Here is a 22716-nt window from a genome sequence, read left to right on the forward strand (position 1 = left end):
GACTGTGTCATGTCAGTGTTTTGACACTAATATGACACTGTTATGCCATGCGTATGAGGTCAAGGTCAAGTGAAGTGTTACCCTTTTTTTCTTACTGTGTGTCGTTTGTGTTTTTAGTGACAGGTGAACAAGAAGGCAAGAAAATTAATGTGGGGCAAAGCGGAGCGCTGCACATTTATATTGCCCTCGATGCCTCTGACAGCATTGATGCTACTACTTTTAATGCATCAAAACAGATTATAATCAAGCTAATCGAACAGGTAAGACAGATACATTCAAGCATTCATGCGCGCACTCACACACACACACACACACATGCATACTCACACACACACACACACACACATGCATACACACACACACACACACACACACACACACACACAAACATTTATGTTGCCCTTGATGTCTCTGACTGCATCGATGCAACCAGGGTTGCCAGATGAGGCTGATGATTTCCAGCCCAAAAAAATTTCATAATTCAAAATACCGCCCAATTCTATTGATTTCTATGGCAAAAAGTGGGCGGGTTTTTCTGATAAATGCCATTTTTACCCGCACACGGCCATCCTAAGCAGCTCAATTGGGCGGGAAACAACCCAATCTGGCAACACTGGATGCAACTACCTTCAATTCATCATAGATTATAAATAAACTTACTGAACATCTAAGACAGATGCATAAGTATTCAGTCACACACGTGCATGCGCGCGCATGCGGTACCACGCACTGATGATGGCTTAAGAGCCAAAACGTGTCTGCTTGAGGACATGGTGGTAATCTATAAATAAATACTGATACGTAGCTTGTGAGTGCATATTTTTCTTCTTTAAGTTGCCAAACTACGTTTGAGAAGCTAAACTTTGTGCAGCGTCACAGGTAGTATGGGCAGGCCCATTCTAGCAATAATGGCACTTCTTTGCAGGACGTGATGGTGAGAGTGTTGTCTTTCCACAGATCAGCAACTACGAAGTCACCCCTAAGTACGACATCGTGGTTTTCACCACAAAAGTGTTCCCAGTCGTTAATATAGCAAATTACTACAACAACACTGCTGCAAGGCTGTTCGAGGTCATCGACCAGTTGGAGAAGTTTGACTATGAGGGTAAGGATTAGATATGTCGGGTTGTGACACACTGAAATTTAACTTTACTTTCTGGTTGGTTGCTCGGAATACATTAGAATTGATTGACATACACGGCTAAAAGTAACCTTAGCACCGTTCCACATCAATAGAGCTCTTCAGCGTTGACGTCAACTTGTATGCGGCGTTTGGACTACCGGTTCGATGGCGATTTTTTACATTGCAAAACGCCATAGAGATTCAGGTTTGGCAAAAATATAAGTTGCACGGCAACAACGAACATTAGCGTGCCCCCGCATCCCTTTCTCATTAGTGGAACGGATCGTATCATCATGTTGGTGTATTCACATGTTAAATCATGACGATTATAATTCAATATTGCTAACCCCTTTCTGATCATTAAAACTTCCGAACTACATACTTTCCTTTGGTTGCCATGGGTACAACCTTCCGCACGTACATGACGTAAGATACAGGCGCTGCTTCTGTAGTCGCCAAAAGTTTCCGGGTTTAGCATATGGACGCAACATCGTATTTATGTCGAAGTTTGACACAAAATGATCAACCATGTCATACCTACAGCCTATTTTTAACACCCTCGACAGTTTGCGGGGGTTCGCTAAGCGCGTGCTTGCACTCGGAGCTTATTTGAAATTTACCCCAATTCATTCCCAATGGAGGCCGGAAGCCGATACGAACCAGGAAGTCCTTAAATGCTAACATGAAAGACTACAATCTACTACATGCTTCCGCGTTACTGAAGAACTCTATAGCCGACAGAATGAATCTATAGCAACCATCTGACAAATAAGGGAGCGTGTCTATGTTCCCACAGCCCATTGGTCACACATCACCAAGACTTTTAACATTCATTTTCAGGCCAATTGGTCCCACAGCCCATTGGTCCCACAGCATATTCCTGCTGCTCCATGTTCCCACATTTATAAGAATTTATTCAAATTTGGAGCTTATGTTCCATGGCGGGGAGAAAGGCATATTCTCTTAGTTTAGTCGGAAATGTGGGAACATGGAGTTGTGCAACATAGGGCCTACATTTGAAAATTTTCTTTAAAATGTGGGAACATGGAGCAACATTAATAAGGTGTGGGGCCAGGGGTGTCGTTCAGGGGGGGGGGTAAAGTGTGACTGAGTCACCAGGGGCATTTGTACTTGTATATAGGGGCCCCACACACAGTCCAATTTATGAAGATACAGTATATGGCTGGGGGGGTCCATTGGAGCTGATTGTACGTTTGTACATGGGGCCCAAAATTTGCTGCTATGCCCCTGTGTGGGACCAATGGGCTGTGGGAACATAGAGCTGACCGCGGCAAACAGTATCTGACAAATGATCAACTATGTCAACTGTGGCTGTGGGCTGTGAAAGCCCATTGGGAAACTCCAACTCCCATTGTCATTGTGACACAGCACTCCACAGCACACTGCACACAACGAAATTGCATTTTATGCCTCACCCGTGCAAGGGGGCAGCCCTCAGTGGCGCCCCATGGGGAGCAGTGCGGTGGGACAGTACCATGCTCAGGGTACCTCAGTCATGGAGGAGGACGGGGGAGAGCACTGGTTGATTACTCCCCCCACCAACCTGGCGGGTCGGGAGTCGAACCGGCAACCTCTGGGATGCAAGTCTGACGCCCTAACCGCTCACCCATGACTGCCCCCTGCGTAGCCGTCCCGCAACTGATCTGCAAAATTGTCAACTTTTTTAGTTACTGTCAATCTTTTGATGATTGTATACACTGTGCTCACGTGCAAACATATACAGTATTAAGTGTTTTTGTATTTAACCCATTGATGCTGGATGTTGCGTTGCACAACATTGGCCCTGGTGCCTGGAGCTGCATGGCGCAACATTCAGGCTCATGAGATTTAAGGCCATTTTATTAAAAGTTTTCGTATGTTAGAGTTGAATGAACCCATTCTAACGCAAGATGAGAGTCTTATGCTGTGTTCCATTATTTACCCTCTGTACTGTGTACCTTGTTTGAGTGCAGTGAAGTACCCTTTCCACCCTCCGCAATTCACGAGGCGAGAACATTCCGATTCCCGTTCTGTCTAATACACTTAACGGAAATGACGGTTGGTCGCGTGACATCCGAGTTTACCAACCGCCAATATGCAATTCAACACGGAAGGCACTGTTCCTTATGCTAACACTTTTTAAAGTTACCCCTGCCTCTAATACACATGGCGATTGTCTTTGGAATCAAAACTATGCTGTTATCACAGAGATTCAACCGTTTGACAGATCTGACACTCAACTACGTCACAAACATGGCGGCCGTTGAGTGCGAAAAGTGTACAGTAACACCACACTTCGAAAAATGGCCGTTTTGGGGGCGTTATCCGGGTAATTTACAGTACACTTTACCCTCGCGATTAGAAATGGAACGCCCTGCGTACCCAATGTAAGATCCCCCCATATGGGCCCTGACAAAGGGGCACTGAATTCACAGCGCCGGTGGCTCACGGGCATGGTATTAACATTTGTTTGCGTTTCTTTTCCTTATTTCAACGCCTTTGTTTTACTGCTCTGAGTTTTCTGTTGACTTCAAAGATAAACATTGCATATCTGACATCTGGATCTCAAAAGCACTGTGTGACAGAGGGCCCCCTTCGGGGGGACCGCCCCAAAACCTCCGGTCACCTGTATGCATTGAAACTGCAATTAGTGAATTTATTAAAGATTTAGAATCATAGGATTTGGATACGGTGTTGGTTACAACCCAACCCCGCGCCATTGTGCTAAGCCCAGCCCAGGTAAATGCCGGCACGTCATTGGTCCCTGGCTGGGGTCGTCCCACGAGATACCTAGGTATTAAACTTTGGTGTAATGATCAAATCTTTGAGTTTAAACCCCGCTAAAGGGCTCCCGTGGACCTAGTGTCCATGTAACCATTTCCTCTTAATTAGGTGGCATTGACTTTTTCAACATTGTACTTTGTCGTATAATTAGGTTTGTCTTGTAATAAAACTTTCATTAATCTATCTTTGCTATAGATCCCGTTTATTCCTTCATAAGGTTATTGTACTGTCGAAACGTAGCAGCTCCAAGGACATTTCTCCATGTGGAGTGGGACGCTATACTTCGGGTCAGCCCGAGTGTCAATGGTGTCTACTTAGGATAAAAATATGTTATCGTAAACTGGAACTTAAGCGGGGTGATCAGATCTTTTTGGGTGTAGCTCTTGACATACACCTCTCGCCTCCTATTGCAGTCGAATAGGGGTAAAGTGTATGGGGCTTAGGATCTCATAAGTATGGTACCTTCCAGCAACTTTAACCTCTGATTTATTCTAGACGTCTCTCATATGGGATGGACATGCATAAAGAAACTAGTCGGCCGCATGCAAATCAGTTCTACAAGTAAATGGATATAAAACCCTTGACAGCTGGACTCAGACTTAACCGATATTGTTGGAATATTCATAATAAGAACAGTTTATATTAATTGAGTGCAATCACACAATTATCCTGGAACTAGGGAGGTCTACGACTGAGATCCCATCATAATACGGACACTTGGTAAATTAGGATGCAAAATGAAATGTTTTCTACAGTCCGGAGCTTAAGGAGCAGAGCACGAGACTAGGATTCCGGTGTTGGGCCTATCTCTGGGTTTTCAGTGGTGACCCCGACGTGATTCCCTGGATGCGTAAAATATGGAGTCAGATAAAGCATGAGGTTTGGACTGCTTCTTATCTACGCCTGGATTTGGTAAGAAAAACTTTTCATTTTTCCACAACTCAAGATAAGGGACAAATCTAGCACACTACACATATGACATCCTTTTGTTGTTTTCGAGTCGACATAGGCCTACTCGTAGATCAGCACCGTAGAACGCTGATAAGGGCTGAAGAAAGTAGTGGGGAAACAGCAGGGATACGACAGAGTTGATGTACAATTCATGGCTTCGGCCATGGATTATTTGAAAAATGTCTTTTGCCGCCTGAGCTAGGAGGCATCACTTCCAAGACAGTTACCCCATGGTCTTGGGATGGTTAAAGTGACGGCAGTAACGTGGCTCAATGTGAACAAAGGGTGGTGTTCCCACCGCTTTATTTCTACAAATCGTATTTGGCACTAACCGGAGAGGTCAGTGAAAGCCTTACGCACCCTCTCAAAGTAAATTCAATGGTCCATGGGCTCGTAAACTGAGTCCTAACACACGGCCCACAGAGTTAGCCGCTACCAACTCCATAAGCATTCCATTGTAGAGCTAGCCATAGCAGTGTTTTGGAGGCGAGTTTTCCGGTGACCATGCTAACGTTGTAAGCGCAAACGCTACTCCAGGATGGTCTCCCGAAATCCCACCAGAGTCCATACACAGTTTTGTGCTATGCAGCGCCTACAACATGAAATGGTTATGCAGTAATGGTAGTAACTCCCGGACGAATTCGAGATAACAAACGCATGCTGCAGCCGTAGTCAGCTCAGCTGTTGTGATAACCCGGATGTATAGTAGACTTCCATGGCAACGAGTCCTTAGCGAGAACGCGCACGCGCTACTTGCCCTGGCAAGATCAGCTGGCAAGATAAACAGGCATGAGAGATGAGAGAGAACCCACGTCGTAAGCGACATAGGGATTAAATTCGGATTCCCTCTCATGCATTTGATAGTCCAACTTTTGGATACTTTTATAGCACGTTTGCACTCGTCGCGTAAAACACATGGAAGTCACATACACTGAGCCTCCCATATTGAGCATAGTCTCTGCCGTCTCCCGACCCCCTAATTTGAAGCAATGCCAGAAACTTTTGTAGATGACTTGCACCGTACAGAAGGTTGAGGGTTAAATAATATGTTTTAGCTGTTGTGTGTGCTTATAAAGCCATAGACAGGCTGTTTGCAGGTTGGAACCATTTAGGCTCGCCTACAAAGGCTGTCTTTCTCTGCATAGACTTACTAGAGCAGTAGACAAATGTTGTGCTTGCTCGTTGGTTGTGTGCACCGGACAGCTGTTTTGAGGCTAGAGCTGTTTATGTGTGAAACCGCAAAGGCTTTGCTATTAGTATTATTTATCTGCAACTAAATCTGGTGGAGAGGAATATTTCCTCCACAGCTACGATCCAACTCATTTAACGCCTTTTCTGGTGGCCTACAAGGGCCTCTGACGTCATGAGCTGGGGCGGCGATTGCCTGGTCCGCCGCTAGGAACCAAAGCAACTCCAGCCGCACCAATTTAGTACGCAGTCCGGGCTGATCCGGAACTGTCTTGTGATAGTCAATTAATTATTGAAATGTGTCGAAGCCATTCCAATACGAAACAATACCTCGCATAGTGCGCGTATTGGTTAGACAAATTGTTCCAGCACATGGGGTATCGATTCAAAGTGAATCGGATCATGGGACATTTCACAGAATAAGTCATGGAAAAACATTTTTGTGTTACATTCGCCAAAGGTTCTCGAAATACATCACGCAGCACAGACACTAATGCCACGGGCTTCCGCCAGGGCGAGTCATAAGACTCTCCATTGACCTGCATATCTCTCCAAATGACTTGAGACCACTGACGGTGGCCACCTCAATCCACAGCGCTGACAAATTGCCTCAAAGCACTGTATGCACAGGCTATACTAAGGCAACAGCAATCTAATGTGAGAAGTGACACATACTTAATCCTACTGCTGAAAATTAACTCGTTGCGGGAGATATGAACAATGGTGCGCGTGTTTGTGAGAGAAAATACCTTTGTCCCACACTGGCACGGCCCATAAAGCTGTGAACAACAGTTGTCTGGCCGTGACCAGGGGAAACTGCGATGTTTTCACTTAAGTGCAATGCAAAAGGTTTAGGTGCTCATCTGATGAATAATCATATTATGTTTCTGTTACAGAAGCTGCGGCCATTCCATGGACGCCGGACAAAAAGAAGACTGTCGGGCCGACACACGTTAGGCCTGACCAAGGGGTGCAGCTCACCCATAACTACGGATGTTGGAGATGGGTTTGGAAATCCTTCAAGGGGCCAGTACACACTGATCTCATTTCATTACATACTAAACAAGATATAGCCTGGCCCTCCGGAGTAGCTCCGGGTCAAAATTGCCACACACAAACGTTGTAATGAAGGCTCCATCCATCCTCCCTTTTCACCCACCGTAGGCTGCACTACATAGCCCACTAAAGAATTACAAAATAGCATCATGTGGTATCAGTTTTAAAACTGCCCACTCGCTAACATTTGTGTTATGCACATACTCTATCACATATAACATGATGAGAAGGATCCGGAAAAGTGCTACCGCACGTAGGACCTTGTACATAACCTCACACATATAGTCTACAACGACATTATTTAACCTGTCTTTTCCCCTCACAGATGAGAACCGACGAAAGAAGTGTACTGTGGTGTCAATTGACTCCATAGTAACAATTTGTACACCACACCTCTGATTGCACATGTGAACCAAGAAATGTTTTAATTGACTACCTGTGTTATACATGACCAACACAATGTCCCATACTTCATCCACACCCACACACAACTGATTAAGGGTAGCATGAACAAAACCTTGTTGCACAATGTCAATTTAGTTATGGCACACATTTCATACATACTGACTGCCTACACTACACATCGTGACACGAATGGAGACACATACACATGGCTGCAGTCACGCATCGAAGACCCGATTACTGACTATGGATTTGGACTCGCGGCTCAAGTAAATTCTATGCGCAGCAAAAGAGATTTACTCTCACAAATATCTGGCCTCTTTGGTACAGTCAATTCGGCAGTGAACTCGTACAGAATCAGCGGACAGTCGCAGTACACAAATTAGCTGGCAAGCCATGTGGCCACTGGATTCCAGCACCTCACTAACTCCAATAAACGAATCATTAAGGCTGTGCGGTCAGAAGCGCAGGCGCTACTGACCACTAGTCTAGCATTATTCAACCAAACCTACAAGCTCGAGCGTGACGCAGCCTATAGACATAGACATTTGCACAAGATTTGTTTACTGCTGCCCCCCAACAAGTTTTAGATGTGCGCGGCACAGAGTGCCTAAGCGTGCGCTGCAAGATCTTATAGTGATCTTGGATTTACATAGGTGGTTTGAATCTGACAAAATGAAAAATGTACAGTATTCTGAGCTATTGACCACTCTGATGTATTCAGGTATTAACGTGGGACCACCTTACAGGGTATATGACTATTGGTACGACTGAGACATTGTTCACCACTCGAATTGTTGCCATGACCAAATATGTCCTCTGTACTTGTAATACTCCTGATTCCAAGTTAATAACCTTTAGGTCACTCCATGGATACTTCAGCTCCGTCCAGGTGTCCAACACACAGGAGTGTGTGGCATCAGTAAGATGAACTCTTTCTCCTATGGCGGGCTGACATGCCCCGCCAACCACAGCTTCTGTCTAGCGTTGACAGATGACCTCCCCATGGGGTCACTCAACTCCACTGGACTTTGACCTCCCCCGCCAACCACAGCTTTTGTCTAGCGGTGACAGATGACCTCTCCATGGGGTCACTCAACTCCACTGGACTTTGACCTCTCTCCCTGAAGGGAGAACACCGACCCCTTCTATAAGGAGGGGACCCAGGCGTTGGCAGACACCGTGACCCTACAGCAGCTCATCCAGCGGGTACAGTGTACTCAACCAGGCCCAGGTACAAACAAACCTGGCCGAGAAGACTGCAGAGCTCCTCACCAGTTCCACCAACCATGCCGCAGAGACAGCGTACATGGTGGGATTGGATCTTCAGGGGTTGTGTACTCGCCAGCGCCCTCATCCTCCTCTTCACGCTAATCCAGTGCTGCTACTTCAAACACCTCATCCGCTCCTAGAAAGGGAGTCTGAAGCAGCACTGACGGCCAGCAAATACCTCACGCCCGTTCTTCGTCAGTGACAGCCGGTGGGGGCATTCCTACCGGCCACGAAAGACACTGGACTTTTACCTTCGTGTTCCGAGGGGCCACTGTAAGATCCCCCCATATGGGCCCTGACAAAGGGGCACTGAATTCACAGCGCCGGTGGCTCACGGGCATGGTATTAACATTTGTTTGCGTTTCTTTTCCTTATTTCAACGCCTTTGTTTTACTGCTCTGAGTTTTCTGTTGACTTCAAAGATAAACATTGCATATCTGACATCTGGATCTCAAAAGCACTGTGTGACAGAGGGCCCCCTTCGGGGGGACCGCCCCAAAACCTCCGGTCACCTGTATGCATTGCGCACCTCCCGGCGTGAAAAGCGCGCACCCCCCGGTGTGCGTTCCCAGCGCATCTCGGCCAGCGGCCATTTGTCCCTGCATGCGCGCACCTCCCGTGCCCACGCAGAGACTGAAATTCCCGCCAGATCTAATATGCGTGGTTTAAATGCATACTATGATGTGTTTGAAATTCTATGCATGTGTTTGGTATCAATCTGATGGAAATACTTCGGGTGGTGAACAGGTCTTGGTTTTGAAACTGCAATTAGTGAATTTATTAAAGATTTAGAATCATAGGATTTGGATACGGTGTTGGTTACAACCCAACCCCGCGCCATTGTGCTAAGCCCAGCCCAGGTAAATGCCGGCACGTCATTGGTCCCTGGCTGGGGTCGTCCCACGAGATACCTAGGTATTAAACTTTGGTGTAATGATCAAATCTTTGAGTTTAAACCCCGCTAAAGGGCTCCCGTGGACCTAGTGTCCATGTAACCATTTCCTCTTAATTAGGTGGCATTGACTTTTTCAACATTGTACTTTGTCGTATAATTAGGTTTGTCTTGTAATAAAACTTTCATTAATCTATCTTTGCTATAGATCCCGTTTATTCCTTCATAAGGTTATTGTACTGTCGAAACGTAGCAGCTCCAAGGACATTTCTCCATGTGGAGTGGGACGCTATACTTCGGGTCAGCCCGAGTGTCAATGGTGTCTACTTAGGATAAAAATATGTTATCGTAAACTGGAACTTAAGCGGGGTGATCAGATCTTTTTGGGTGTAGCTCTTGACATACACCTCTCGCCTCCTATTGCAGTCGAATAGGGGTAAAGTGTATGGGGCTTAGGATCTCATAAGTATGGTACCTTCCAGCAACTTTAACCTCTGATTTATTCTAGACGTCTCTCATATGGGATGGACATGCACAAAGAAATTAGTCGGCCGCGTGCAAATCAGTTCTACAAGTAAATGGATATAAAACCCTTGACAGCTGGACTCAGACTTAACCGATATTGTTGGAATATTCATAATAAGAACAGTTTACATTAATTGAGTGCAATCACACAATTATCCTGGAACTAGGGAGGTCTACGACTGAGATCCCATCATAATACGGACACTTGGTAAATTAGGATGCAAAATGAAATGTTTTCTACAGTCCGGAGCTTAAGGAGCAGAGCACGAGACTAGGATTCCGGTGTTGGGCCTATCTCTGGGTTTTCACCAAACACAGTGCGGAAAGGGCGTTAAGTACGGGTAATGGAACACTGCATTAGTGTTTAAATGTAACTTATGGCATGGCATTTTATGTGCTTCAGAGGCTGAGATATTTCGTTTTTTATAGGCTGATGTCTGCTTATAAAGCATTAATAATACTTAGTAAATAATCAACAAATGATGAACAAAACATTAAGAAATGTTCGTAAATGACTGGGAAATGTTACATTAATATTTTATATTTATCAAACATTTACAAATTGTTTGTAAATGAATAAAATACTCTGTTAAAATCTTGAACATATTCTTTGTAGATATTTTATAAAGCATGAATAGCATTTAGTTAATGATAAAAAAAACATTTGTTAATGTTTAGTTCATCATTACATTAATAATAAGTCTTAATACGTCTTCATAAGCTGACATTATTATGAAGTGTTACTGTTTTTACTTCTGAACCAGATTTTTGACACCGCTGATATTGTTATTATTACCTTCGCCAGAAGGTTATGTTTTGCCCGCCGTGTATTTTTATTTATTTGTGAATATGTTTGTTTGTTTGTTTTTACTTCGTATAACTCAGTCAGAACTGAGACGATTTTTATGAAATTTAGTGGGATGATTGGTCATGACCCAAGGAACAATCGATTAGTTTTTGGGATTGAGTGGGTCAAAGGTCAAGGTCAAAATGTTTGTTTGTACTTCATATAAGTCAGACAGAACTGAGCCGGTTTTTATGAAATTTATTGGGATGATTGGTCATGACCCAAGGAACAATCAATTAGTTTTTGGGAGTGATTGGGTCCAAGGTCAAAGGTCAAGGTCATGAAAAGGTCAGAAACGTAAATTGAGCCGATTTTTATGAAATTTAGTGGGATGATTGGTCATGACCCAAGGAACAATCAATTACTTTTTGGGAGTGATTGGGTCAAAGGTCAAGGTCACGAAAAGGTCAAAAACGTAAATTGGGCCGGTTTTCATGAAATTTAGTGGGATGATTGGTCATGACCCAAGGAACAATCGATTACTTTTTGGGAGTGATTGGGTCAAAGGTCAAGGTCAAGGTCACAAAAAGGTCAAAAACGTAAATTGAGCCGATTTTTATGACATTTAGTGGGATGATTGGTCATGACCCAAGGAACAATTGATTACTTTTTGGGAGTGATTGGGTCAAAGGTCAAGGTCAAGGTCACGAAAAGGTCAAAAACGTTTTTCTTTGCCAAGCACTATATGCCAGAACAACATGTGCATGCTGAATTGAATAAGAGGTCAAGACTGGGCCAAAAATGTAATATTACGATATTCCGGTCCGATTTAAATGAAACTAACACCAAAATTTGGAGAATGTTATGCCCCACACTCTGAAGATGGGCGTAGGCGAAGGTTTGCGCTCTATCGAGTGCCCATTCTAGTTTGTTCTGTGTTTGTTCTTTTGACAGCCACAAGGGATGAAGCGGGAACTGACATCACAAAGGCTTTTCACCACATCTATAGTCAAATTAGCTGGATAAAAGCTTTTGATGAATTCAATTTCCCAAAAAAGAGTCATGTCATCATCATGTTTACTGATGGTAAAGAACATTATGCTTTGATGTATTCATTCTTTTTGCTCTTCATTTGTGCATTTATTCATTCATGCATTTATTCACTGAGTTCATCACTTATTTTTTAAAGGTCAAGATTGTTTTGGTGTTGTTTAGTGTATTTAGTGAGTTTGTTCATGTAATGTGGGCTATGCATACTTATTGAGTAAGTTTGTTAAATAACTTAACCCTCTACTGCACGCTATATGATGTTGGATGAAAAAAAAATACTACAGAGCATTTCCTGGTTTATTTTGGGGTACTTTATTGATATAAAACATTTTTTTATTTTTTTGAACCCCCCCCTTACAAGATATTTTTTTGTTGCCTGAGGGCAACGTTGTGCGCTCAAGGGATAAACCCACATGGAGAACCATAACAATAGACAATTCTAACAAAGCAGTACAGGTATAACATTTTAAACACTGAAATGTCAAATAGAACAAACTAAACACATTTTGACATTACCAACTGAATTGTCCATCATGTAAACCTTATATTTAAACCTTATTCCATGTGGAAATTCATGAAGCAGTTGCTTTGTGCGGTGAAGCACAAGTGCACATTGCACTTTCCGCACATGACTTTGGGTGTTCCCCTGCACCCAGGCACCCTGCATCTTCCCTTCTTGTCTGCCATAATTGGCCAGTGGGATGTTTTGTCCAAGCGGACATCATGGTTGGGGATGGGAGCCGTTGGTCCCTGCCTCCTCTTCTTTTCCTCATATTTTTGTGCGATTCCACTGGGTCTGCCTCTTTTTTTCCCCTCTTTCTGAAATTTGCACAGACTCTGTGCCACCTCTGATTTGAAGGCATAAAGGGCCATGTGGTCACCTCTTGCCATCCCGCTCTCTACGCAATCCTGTCGATAGAGTAGCCAGCTTGTCACCACCACCAGGTCAATCACATGGAAGACAAGGCGGTGGTACCATTTCTTTGACCTGATATGTATGCGGTACAGCGCAATCAAGGAATCAAGCAAATCAACACCCCCCATGTGTCGGTTGTATGTTGACACGACTGCAGGACATGCCACTTGGATGACTTTTTTTGCCGTTTGTCCCATCGGTCAACCTGGGACATGGGCTGAGCTCCTTGATACGTACTGAGAAGGGTAACGGACCTGTTGTCGTACCATCTCGGCATGCAACTCAGTGGAGCCAACTAATGCCGTCTTTTCCTGGAAGGACCCACGGCCTGCCTTTTTCAGATCCTCCTCCTTCGCCATACAACTGCCTGGTAAGCGGTTTAGGCGCACCGTGCCTACACAATGGATGCCTTGCTGTGCCAACACATGCATTAGGTTAACGGAGGTAAACCAGTTGTCGAAAAACATCTTGGAATTTTGATGTTTTGGGATTGGTTCGGCTAAACGAAGCACCACATTGCCGCTTGCACCTATATCTGCCAATTCAGGTGGATGTACAGCTTTCCCCACAAACACCTCCAAATTGTATGGAATGCCATTGGATCCACAAAGAAGTAGAATTTTGTACCCCCACTTCTTTGGCTTACTGGGTAGGTACTGCTTAATTCTGCTTTTTCCTTTGAAAGGTACCATCTGCTCATCAACGCACAGCATCTCCTGCATTGGAATTTCTCTCAACTTGGGCAGGATATGATCGAGGAGAGGGCGAATCTTGTACAGCTCGTCAAAATTGGGCATCTCTCGTGTAGGGAGGCTATTGTTGTCATTGAAATGGAGACATCTCTTGATGGCCTCCCACCGTGTGAGGGACATCACATCGGCAACTTGCGCAACACGTGTACTTCGGCTCCAATACATTCGGGTGGCTGGGAGGCGGAAGAGGGACATGTACATTACTGTACCAAGGAACTGTTCAAGCTCATCAACTGTAAGGTCAAGTGGCTTGGCTGGATTTTGTTGCACGCTAAACAAATTGGTTTCTTGAACAATGGACTCAATCAAATCATCTGAGAAAAACCTCTTGAAGTAACGGTATGGAGACTGGATATCGCCAGAGTGTTGGAGAATGCCTGTCCATTCGGGATATTCAGAAGAGGCAGGGATGTGTGATGTTTTCCATCTTGGGGTTTGGGTAGAATTACTTCTTCCATGAGATGGATCATTTTCTTGATCATCTTCCTGATCTTCTTGATCCTCCACAGTCTCGTCATCATCAATGGCCTCATCCTCACCCCCTCCAATGGCTACAAAAAAAACAGGAAATAACAAAATGTGAATTCTCCAGCCTTGTATGTGTATGAAACATAATGTTTGCTGTAACTTTTGATGCTCTCTCGATACCTGGTAATCTATATTTAGGCTACAATTGACTTGTTAACAAATAAGATAGCAGTCACAGTCAAAAGTTCACACCCTATTTTCCCACTTCTGCTCAAACCTTGTTCTGCAATCAGCTCCTCATCACTGGCATTGCTGTCTATCTCACTGTCCTCACTGTCAGATGGTATTTCCCTAACATGCAGATCCTTTCGCTTTCGTCCATAGAACACTTTTGTGTCCATTTTTCTGTCAAAATGTGTAGAATAAGTTATTACAAATGATAAAGCAGTTAAATGTACTAATACCCACCATTTGCAGTATGAAAATACATAACATTTGAGTGATAACTCAACCACACACAAAGAAAGCAATGATAAGAAGGGCATCAACAAAATTACCCCTTATCGCACAACGTTGCCTTAAGGCAACGAAAAGAAAAAATGTATTTCTAAATAATTACAAAGTGAAAAACTTTCTTAAAACCTTCAAAAAGTCTTCTTTACACCTTCATGCATACTGCCGTATGTTTTATTTCAAGTTTGTATCAAGTTTACTTCCATAAATCATGCAAATAATCTTACCTCTTTCTCATGCCATGTGCTCCATCGACTGCTGGTCAAGAAAGGAAGTCCCACCTTCTAATGTTGCAATACACAGGAACCCAAACCACATTGGATTGTAATATGATGTCTAATAAAGCATTCTGATTGGTTTTGATAGTTTGAAGAAATATTGTGTTGCCCGAGGGCAACGTTGTGCAGTAGAGGGTTAACAGTTCAGATGCGAAACCCTTCAATCCATATAAATATGTACATTTTAGTACTTTAAGTATTTCCCCGAAGTAGTCTAATCAAATATCAAAGTCAAGGCCAATTTAATAAAACGAGATGGAGGGATTTTGAAAATAATGCAGACTATTTTTGTAAACTATTCACAAATGCACTGTCCAAGACCAGACCATGGGTGGTGAACAGTGATGAGCAACCTGGATTCAATCCAGTGCTACATATTGATCTGGTTTTCCAAATCAACTAGGTGATCATTCAATCAGGCAATCACTTGGTCGAATTGAATTTGCAAAACCATTTGGAACATGTGGCACTGGATTGTAACTAATTAATCTAGGTTGCCCATCACTGGTAGTAAACCACGGGCAGTAGACCAGATAACTATATTTATTACTTTTCCCAGGTGAATCCAATATGGGTGGAAAGCCACTGCCAAAGATAAAGCAAATTGAATCTCTGGTGCAAGGCAACAAGCATGAAGCCAACAACCTTGGTGAGAAATATTACTCTACTGTCTCCCTTTGAATCTGGCCTCACAGAGTTTTAAAATGGCGACACTCGGATCAGCAACAGCATATCTAAGCTATTGAGTCAACTTCAGAGTGATACGGCACTAGAAATACATGTTGTGTTGTATTGTATAAGCTATGAATGAAGGTATAGGAGGGACACCTATACTGCCTTGATGGTTTTTGTCTCTCTGAGTGTGTGTGCATGGGGACCATACCTATGTACCCTGGGTCCTATGTTCCCTGGTCTTTGTATAGGACCGGGGAACTTAGTTCCCTTTTTCTATCATAGGACCCGGGGAACCTTGGGATTGACCCCTGTGCGAGAGTATTGGTGATGTCTAGATATCTACTGTAACTTGCTGTGTCAAGTTTGACAGTTTTTTAAAACAAATTTCTCTTAGGGACAGAGCTGGTTTTACCAGTAGGCTGACTAGGCAATTGTCTAGGGCCCCACAAAAACTATCCACAGTAGGGCCCCCCCAACAATCATCCCCGCTATGGTAAATGCCAGCAAAAATAATTCAAGAGGGCCACATATCTATATTCCGATAGGGCCCTCAAATGGATAGAACGCCACTGCTTAGGGTGATGTTTCCCAACCTTTTTTGTATTGCGTAATGTGTACCCCCTAAGCCTTTTTGGACTACTGTGAGTACTCCCGCAGTCTCTTTATTCCCTTCATCCCAATGTCACTGTTCCTCATATATTTGTTTGTTTGCTCGCATCCAGTACACGTACCCCTGGTTAGGAATCGCTGGCTAAGGGGACAATTATAAATGAACTGAACCTTCCTCCTCATGATGTTTTGATTCGTCCCTGCTCCCCTAGTGAGCAAACGTCTAATGTCTACTATTGACTCTGAAGAAAACGTGAGAACGTCGAAACGTTAGTCTTGGCACTTGCCCATTAAAAGAAGTAAACTTCCACATCTGAAGATGCACCGGTGACCCCTTGCTTTCCCTGCAATTACCTGTCCTTTCCCGTGACGTACCAGATTGTGAAGCGCATGAGCGCGGAGGATATCTCTTTTCTACGTCTAACACTACTCGTTTGCTCTCCAGATATTTACATGTTCGGTGTGGGAGAGGACATTCAGAAGGAAGAGCTCAACAGTTTTGCCACAAAGAGGGAGAAGCATGTCTTTTTTGTGAACAACATGAGCACACTACACGAGACCTTTGATCAGATGTTAGGTAGGTAAACATTGCTCAGTTACTAGTTATATGAAACATAATATAGGCAATGTGCTAAAAAAGTATAATGTATTATTTTTGTTGCTGTTGTTGTTGTGTATTATTGTTATTAATAATATTATTGTTATTATAATTATTATAAGCGTTATTATCTTCATATTTAGTGGTATATGACATTTTGTACTTGGATACTTTTTCACCATTACCTGTGTTTTCCTTATTGTGTTCAGATGAGAGCAACAGTGTGGGTTTGTGTGGCCTTCACAGAGACTACGCTTACAGTGATGATACTGATCAAGCTCAGAAACATCCTTGGCTGGTTCAAATCAAGGTGGGTGAAGGGCAGTGTTGCCAGATTGAGCGGTTACCCGCCCAATTGGGCTGCTTGGGATTGCTGTCTGCGGGTAAAAACGGGGAAAATCGCCCATTTGGCGGGTTTTTTTCTGCAGTTTTATGCCCATAGAAATAAATGCAATTTGTTGATTTGTTTGGTCCTTTAGACCTGTTCATTGTTACCCATTTTTTAATGTGATATTATCAACATTTCTGTTGCCTGTTAACAATTCCAAATGTAATCATACATAAAGAGATTCTAACAACTTTTGCAAAAACAAGAAAGCCTCTTCAAGCCCAGTTAAGCCCCAACAAAATGAGATGGCCTGTTTTTTACGCTCACTAAATGCACAGGAATACAGTCCTTCAAAAAAACTTAATTTCAGTGTTTCATTTAATGCATACTAATACATACAATGTTAATGCCTGCAAAAGTAACTTGCAAGGCTAAGCAGAAGCTGAGGCCATTTGTGAAAACATGCCTAACAACTGTTTGATTTTGCTTAGTGCATACCTTATACAGTTACTTATACAGGCATATTGTATGTATTAGTGCTAATAGATGTAACGCTAAAAAATTAAATGTTACCAAAAACCCTCAACACAAATGCATCCAATCCCTTTATATACAGTTCTGAATTTCTTACTTGCCGTTGGCATGACAAAGGGCCTTTCCCATTACTAATCTCCACCCCTACCCCTTTGCCTTCCTCTTGCCCCTAATGCTTTCAAACAAAGCCACAAGGTGTAGGGCTTGAAAACGCAACCCCTATGGATTGGGATGCCCCTTCAACAATCACGGAATGACACTCACAGCTGTCACTAATTCCATGCATTAGGTTGAGTTAAAAGCGATTGTTTTCATGTGCGTTTCACAGAGAAAAGGGCCATAAAACATTAGGACAATGTTAAACTTAGTGCAATGGAATAATTGTTACCACTTTAAAACGGTCAATTGTGGCGAAAATACTGAAACTTGTGTGCTGTTGTGGGTGCCGCGGCTTGCCGCCAATTTTTAAATGAATTCGCAATGCATTCAGGGAAACCTGTCGTAGCCCTCCGTTGCGGAGTCTGGTGTTGGAAAATCTCCGCGCGGAGGGGTGGAAAGCCCTTTTCCCTACCCCTACCCATCTGTCTGAACGTGAATCGGGATGCCACTACCCCTACACGTGGACGCGCAAAACAGAGGCAAAGGGGCAAAGGGGTTCGCATAGGGCTAACTGCTGTAATGGGATTCAACCAGACTCACCTATTATATGGACGCCTTATTAGAGCAACATAAATTTCCCGCTTTCCCTTGAGGAAATAATGTGTAATAAGTGCAAAGGGAAACGAATCTGCTGCCACACGGATGTCTATTTTTTGTTATCTCATCTCTGTGGACTCCGATGTAGACGCATGTCGAAACGTTAGAATTACTGCACTGAAAAAATAAATAACAAAAAATATGACATCAAGTGTGGCACCAGATTATTTTTCCTTTGCACTTTTAATTTAGTCCTGCTCTGATTGCACCGTATTGCTAATTTAGAAGTGCGGAGTGCCTATCTCCTTTGTTTTACAATGTGTAATAAATAAAGTTTTATATATTTTTTCTTTTTTAGCATAAGCTAGTCCGTAAGAGCAGAGCGGACTGTTTAGGCTCTCTGATCACACCGCGCTTCATCTTAACGGCAGCCCACTGCTTCAGTTCCGAGGACACAGAGAATGACATTACTGTGGAGCTCAGCAACAAACAAAAACCAGGTCAGGCTCACTGTATTTTCGCATTATTTGTGTGTGTGTGTGTGTGTGTGTGTGTCTGTGTGTGTGTGTGTGTGTGTGTGTGTGTGTGTGTGTGTGTGTGTGTGTGTGTGTGTGTGTGTGTGTGTGTGTGTGTGTGTGGATGTGCGTGCGCGTGTGCTTGTGCGTGTGCGTGTGCTTGTGCTTGTGCGTGCGTGGATGCGTGCGTGTCTGTTCATGAGACGTTCCAACGTGCTGTGTAGGGGTTTAACAGAGGTTGCAAGTGGTTATCAGGATGCTGTTAAGAAAATATAGCACAAACTCAGATATTGTCTAAGATTTACAGTAGCATATCGTCTCTTTTCATCCAGAATTACATTGAAAGCTAATGATAGAGATCATTTGAACCATATATGGATTCAAAATCAGAAGTGACGATTCAATTCAATCAGAATAATAATGTCAAAATAGCTTCTCATATATGATACCAACTATGGTTCTTCAAAGACGAACTGTATTTATGATGTTTGTGACTGGAAATTGGAGTAAAATTTGTTTATTATTTTAGCTTTTTAGCCCTTGACTCCCCCATTCATGTTTCACTCGCGATCGCCCCGTGGTACAATAGGCTTCAAGCATGGGCTAAGAGTCTTTTTAATATGTTGGTTCTGTACTGTGCAATAGGCTACCTGGCCCACTCAAAGCAATAAGTAGTTTAGACACTTTCAAGCGAAACTTGAAAAAAGGATTTAAAGTGTCAGTTGTAATCAGATCCATTTCAATGTATTTCTTTTGTTATGTGTTTAGAATGAATGGTGGTTTGAATATGTATGTATGCATGTAGATATGTAGCCTATGCATCTGCGTCTGTATGTAAGAATGCTGCCATATGCCCTTCTTTCCTACCATCTAGGGACCTCGATGGATTTTTTTGTTATCCCCGACTAGTTCTTTCTTTCAATGTTTGGTTCAGTTGCTGTCCCATATTTTACATCAACATTGTCAAATAAATGTATTCATTCATTCATTCAGTAGGGGTGGACAAAACCATTAAGGAGGCCTTGATGAAACTACATACAGTAGATCTTAAAATAATATTTTCACTTTTTAAAAATTAAATTTCCAGCTTTCTTTTTTTTTCTTCCTCAGTGGTGAAAAGCTTAATCAGGCACGAAAAGTACAACATCGCGGGGAAAAAGGACAAAGGAGTCAAAGAGTTTTATGACTATGATGTAGCCCTAATTGAACTCACTGCAGATATCAAGTTTGACAAGGAGATAAGGTTTGTCTTACAGTAATAATGCCTTACAGAGATACAGTGTAGAAGCTGTTTACGCTTAGCCTATTTGGATGTTTTTGAAAACGCATTGGTTTTGGTCATACACATGCGTACAGACAGTTTTAGAATGTGCAACAGTTTTTTTAAAAAAATAACCCATTTTAGGGGGCTCAAACGAATCTGTCATTACTTAGGTCATAAGTCTATGATCAACATGGCAACAATACTCATTAACACTAATTGATTTAAGTATCCATAATTTATGGTTTTCATCATTTCAGACCCATCTGCATCCCTTGCACCAAAGAAACTAGCAGGGCTTTGAAAATAGTTGGAGATGATGCCACATGCAAGACACAGAGTGAGTATGACACTAGGAATTCCTGTTTGGATTGCAACACACAACCATTGTCTTTCACAACAGTAAAAGCTGACCTAATATAATTGGATACATCTGCAAATATTGTATGTGAAACCAGTGAAACGTGTCGCCAGTCAGGTAGTTTGTAAAAGTTCTCAAAAAATATTTTGTAACGTCTTAAAGGTGCACTGTTTATGATGGTGGGCAGAGTAGGCATTGCGACTATGCTGTTCATTGAATCTGTGTTGCCTATAGACAAATTTGATCTTTTCATGAATATTTACTTCATAATAAACTAATATTTACTAACATGACCAAAACGCAATACAGTTCGAAGCTAAAATTGTCTATTTCTGGAAATTCATAATGGCAGACATGGAGAAGATCCACTTTTTCATGTATGAAAAGTGCATTTTTCTCAGTCATAATGAATACTTAGTATTTGATGGTGGTGGTAAGTATTAGTGAAAAAGGTAACATTTGAAGAGTTCAGATGCAAAACTCCATTACTGAAGACCTGCACTTCTATATTTTAGAGAACCCCGTTGTTGGTGTGGTTTACATTCATGTACTTTTTAATACATATAAATAGTTACATAAATAAAATGAAAAAATATGCAATTTTGATAGCTTTGTATTGAATAAAAATGAATTAAGATTTTTTTTTCCTGAAAAGGTACTTAGGGGTTTTTGCATCTGAACTCTTCATTTGTTAGTCATCATGGCAGACATGGAGAAGATCCACTTATGAAAAGTGCATTTTTCTCAGTCATAATGAATACTTAGTATTTGATGGTGGTGGTAAGTATTAGTGAAAACGGTAACATTTGTAAATGGATAAATGTGGTGAAGAAAGTGCACCTTTAGGTAAAATCATTAAAGGGACACTCTGTGAGATTTTTAGTTGTTTATTGCCAGAATTAATGCTGCCCATTCACTAATGTTACCTTTTTCATGGATATTTACCACCACCATCCTATTCTAAGTATTCATTATGACTGGGAAAATGTCACTTTTCATACATGAAAAGGGGGATCTTCTCCATGATCCGCCATTTTGAATTTCCAAAAATAGCCATTTTTAGCTGCAAAAATGACTGTACTTGGACCATACTAGAAAATATTTGTTTATTACTTAGTAAAATGTCATGTAAAGATCTAATTTGGCAATAGGCAGCCCAGTTTCAATGATCAGCATAGTTGCAGTACCTTTTTTTACCATTTCCTGCACAGTGTCCCTTAAAATATTTACTAAGACAAGTCCACTTTTGGCTATTGCATGTTTGTGTATTTGGTTGCTTTTTCTTTATTGGTATTTCCGATGGTTCTCTGAGCAAGTTTTTGCATTTATAGTATAGTCACATATATTTTGTAATCTTTTTCATCAGAGGACACACTGTTGAGCAAAGATAATGAGCAAGCTAATTTCTGGTCCCTTAAGCGGGCAGTTACGCCGCAAAGTAAGGTGCAACATGTCAGGAAACATGCCATGATCAAGCTGAAAAAGGTATGTCAATGGCTACGGCTACATTTAGGTCATTTAATATGTTACTTGAAGCGGTGTGTGTGTGTGTGTGTGTGCACATGCGTGCGCATGCGTGCGTGTGTTGTATGGCTGGACCTGTGTACGACTATCTGTGTGTGTGTGTCTGCGTGTGTGTGTGCGTGTGCGTGCGTGCGCGTGTGTGTGAGTGAGTGTGTGTGTGTGTGTCTGCGTGTGTGTGTGCGTGTGCGTGCGTGCGCGTGTGTGTGTGTGTTGTATGGCTGGACCTGCATACGGCTATCTGTTCTGTGTAGGTAGCACCTGTGGAATTCTGTATTGAATGTCGTACCCTACCAGAAACGCCACACATAAACACAGAATTTAACCCTCTACTGCATGAATTATTATTTTTACAGTGTAAAAAATGTTTCAGTGCTTTTTTAGTGTTAAAATGAGTTAAATAATAGATTTCCAAAACATTTTTTAAATTTTTATTTTAAATTAAGTTTTTAGCTAATGGTTGCCATATGGCAACTTCATGCAGTCGTGGAATCTTGTGTAAAATCAGGTTTTTCCTTAAAAAGAGAATTTTCCCTTCATAAATCTTCAATATATTACTTTCCAAATGTTAAAACTCATTAAATGACATGAATAAAATTAATATTCTTAGTAGTTAGTGAAAATATTTTTGGTAAAATAGCAAAATATGGTCTACAAGACG

General features: G+C 42.3%; 1 protein-coding gene and 1 pseudogene across 1 annotated transcript in view; both read left to right on the top strand.

Annotated features, from left to right (window-relative positions):
• LOC134466833 (complement factor B-like) overlaps positions 1-22716 on the top strand; it is a 41424-nt gene that overhangs the window by 13969 nt on the left and 4739 nt on the right. Inside the window, exons 7-16 of the mRNA XM_063220717.1 lie at positions 118-260; positions 958-1105; positions 11935-12066; positions 15517-15606; positions 16687-16818; positions 17049-17149; positions 18756-18897; positions 20023-20155; positions 20434-20513; positions 21901-22019. Coding sequence (XP_063076787.1) covers positions 118-260; positions 958-1105; positions 11935-12066; positions 15517-15606; positions 16687-16818; positions 17049-17149; positions 18756-18897; positions 20023-20155; positions 20434-20513; positions 21901-22019 — 1220 coding nt within the window. The remainder of the gene's footprint in view (positions 1-117; positions 261-957; positions 1106-11934; positions 12067-15516; positions 15607-16686; positions 16819-17048; positions 17150-18755; positions 18898-20022; positions 20156-20433; positions 20514-21900; positions 22020-22716) is intronic.
• Positions 6806-8916, top strand: LOC134466834 (uncharacterized; annotated as a pseudogene).

Source organism: Engraulis encrasicolus, chromosome 17, assembly GCF_034702125.1.
Source record: "Engraulis encrasicolus isolate BLACKSEA-1 chromosome 17, IST_EnEncr_1.0, whole genome shotgun sequence".
In the NCBI taxonomy this organism is placed as follows: domain Eukaryota; kingdom Metazoa; phylum Chordata; class Actinopteri; order Clupeiformes; family Engraulidae; genus Engraulis; species Engraulis encrasicolus.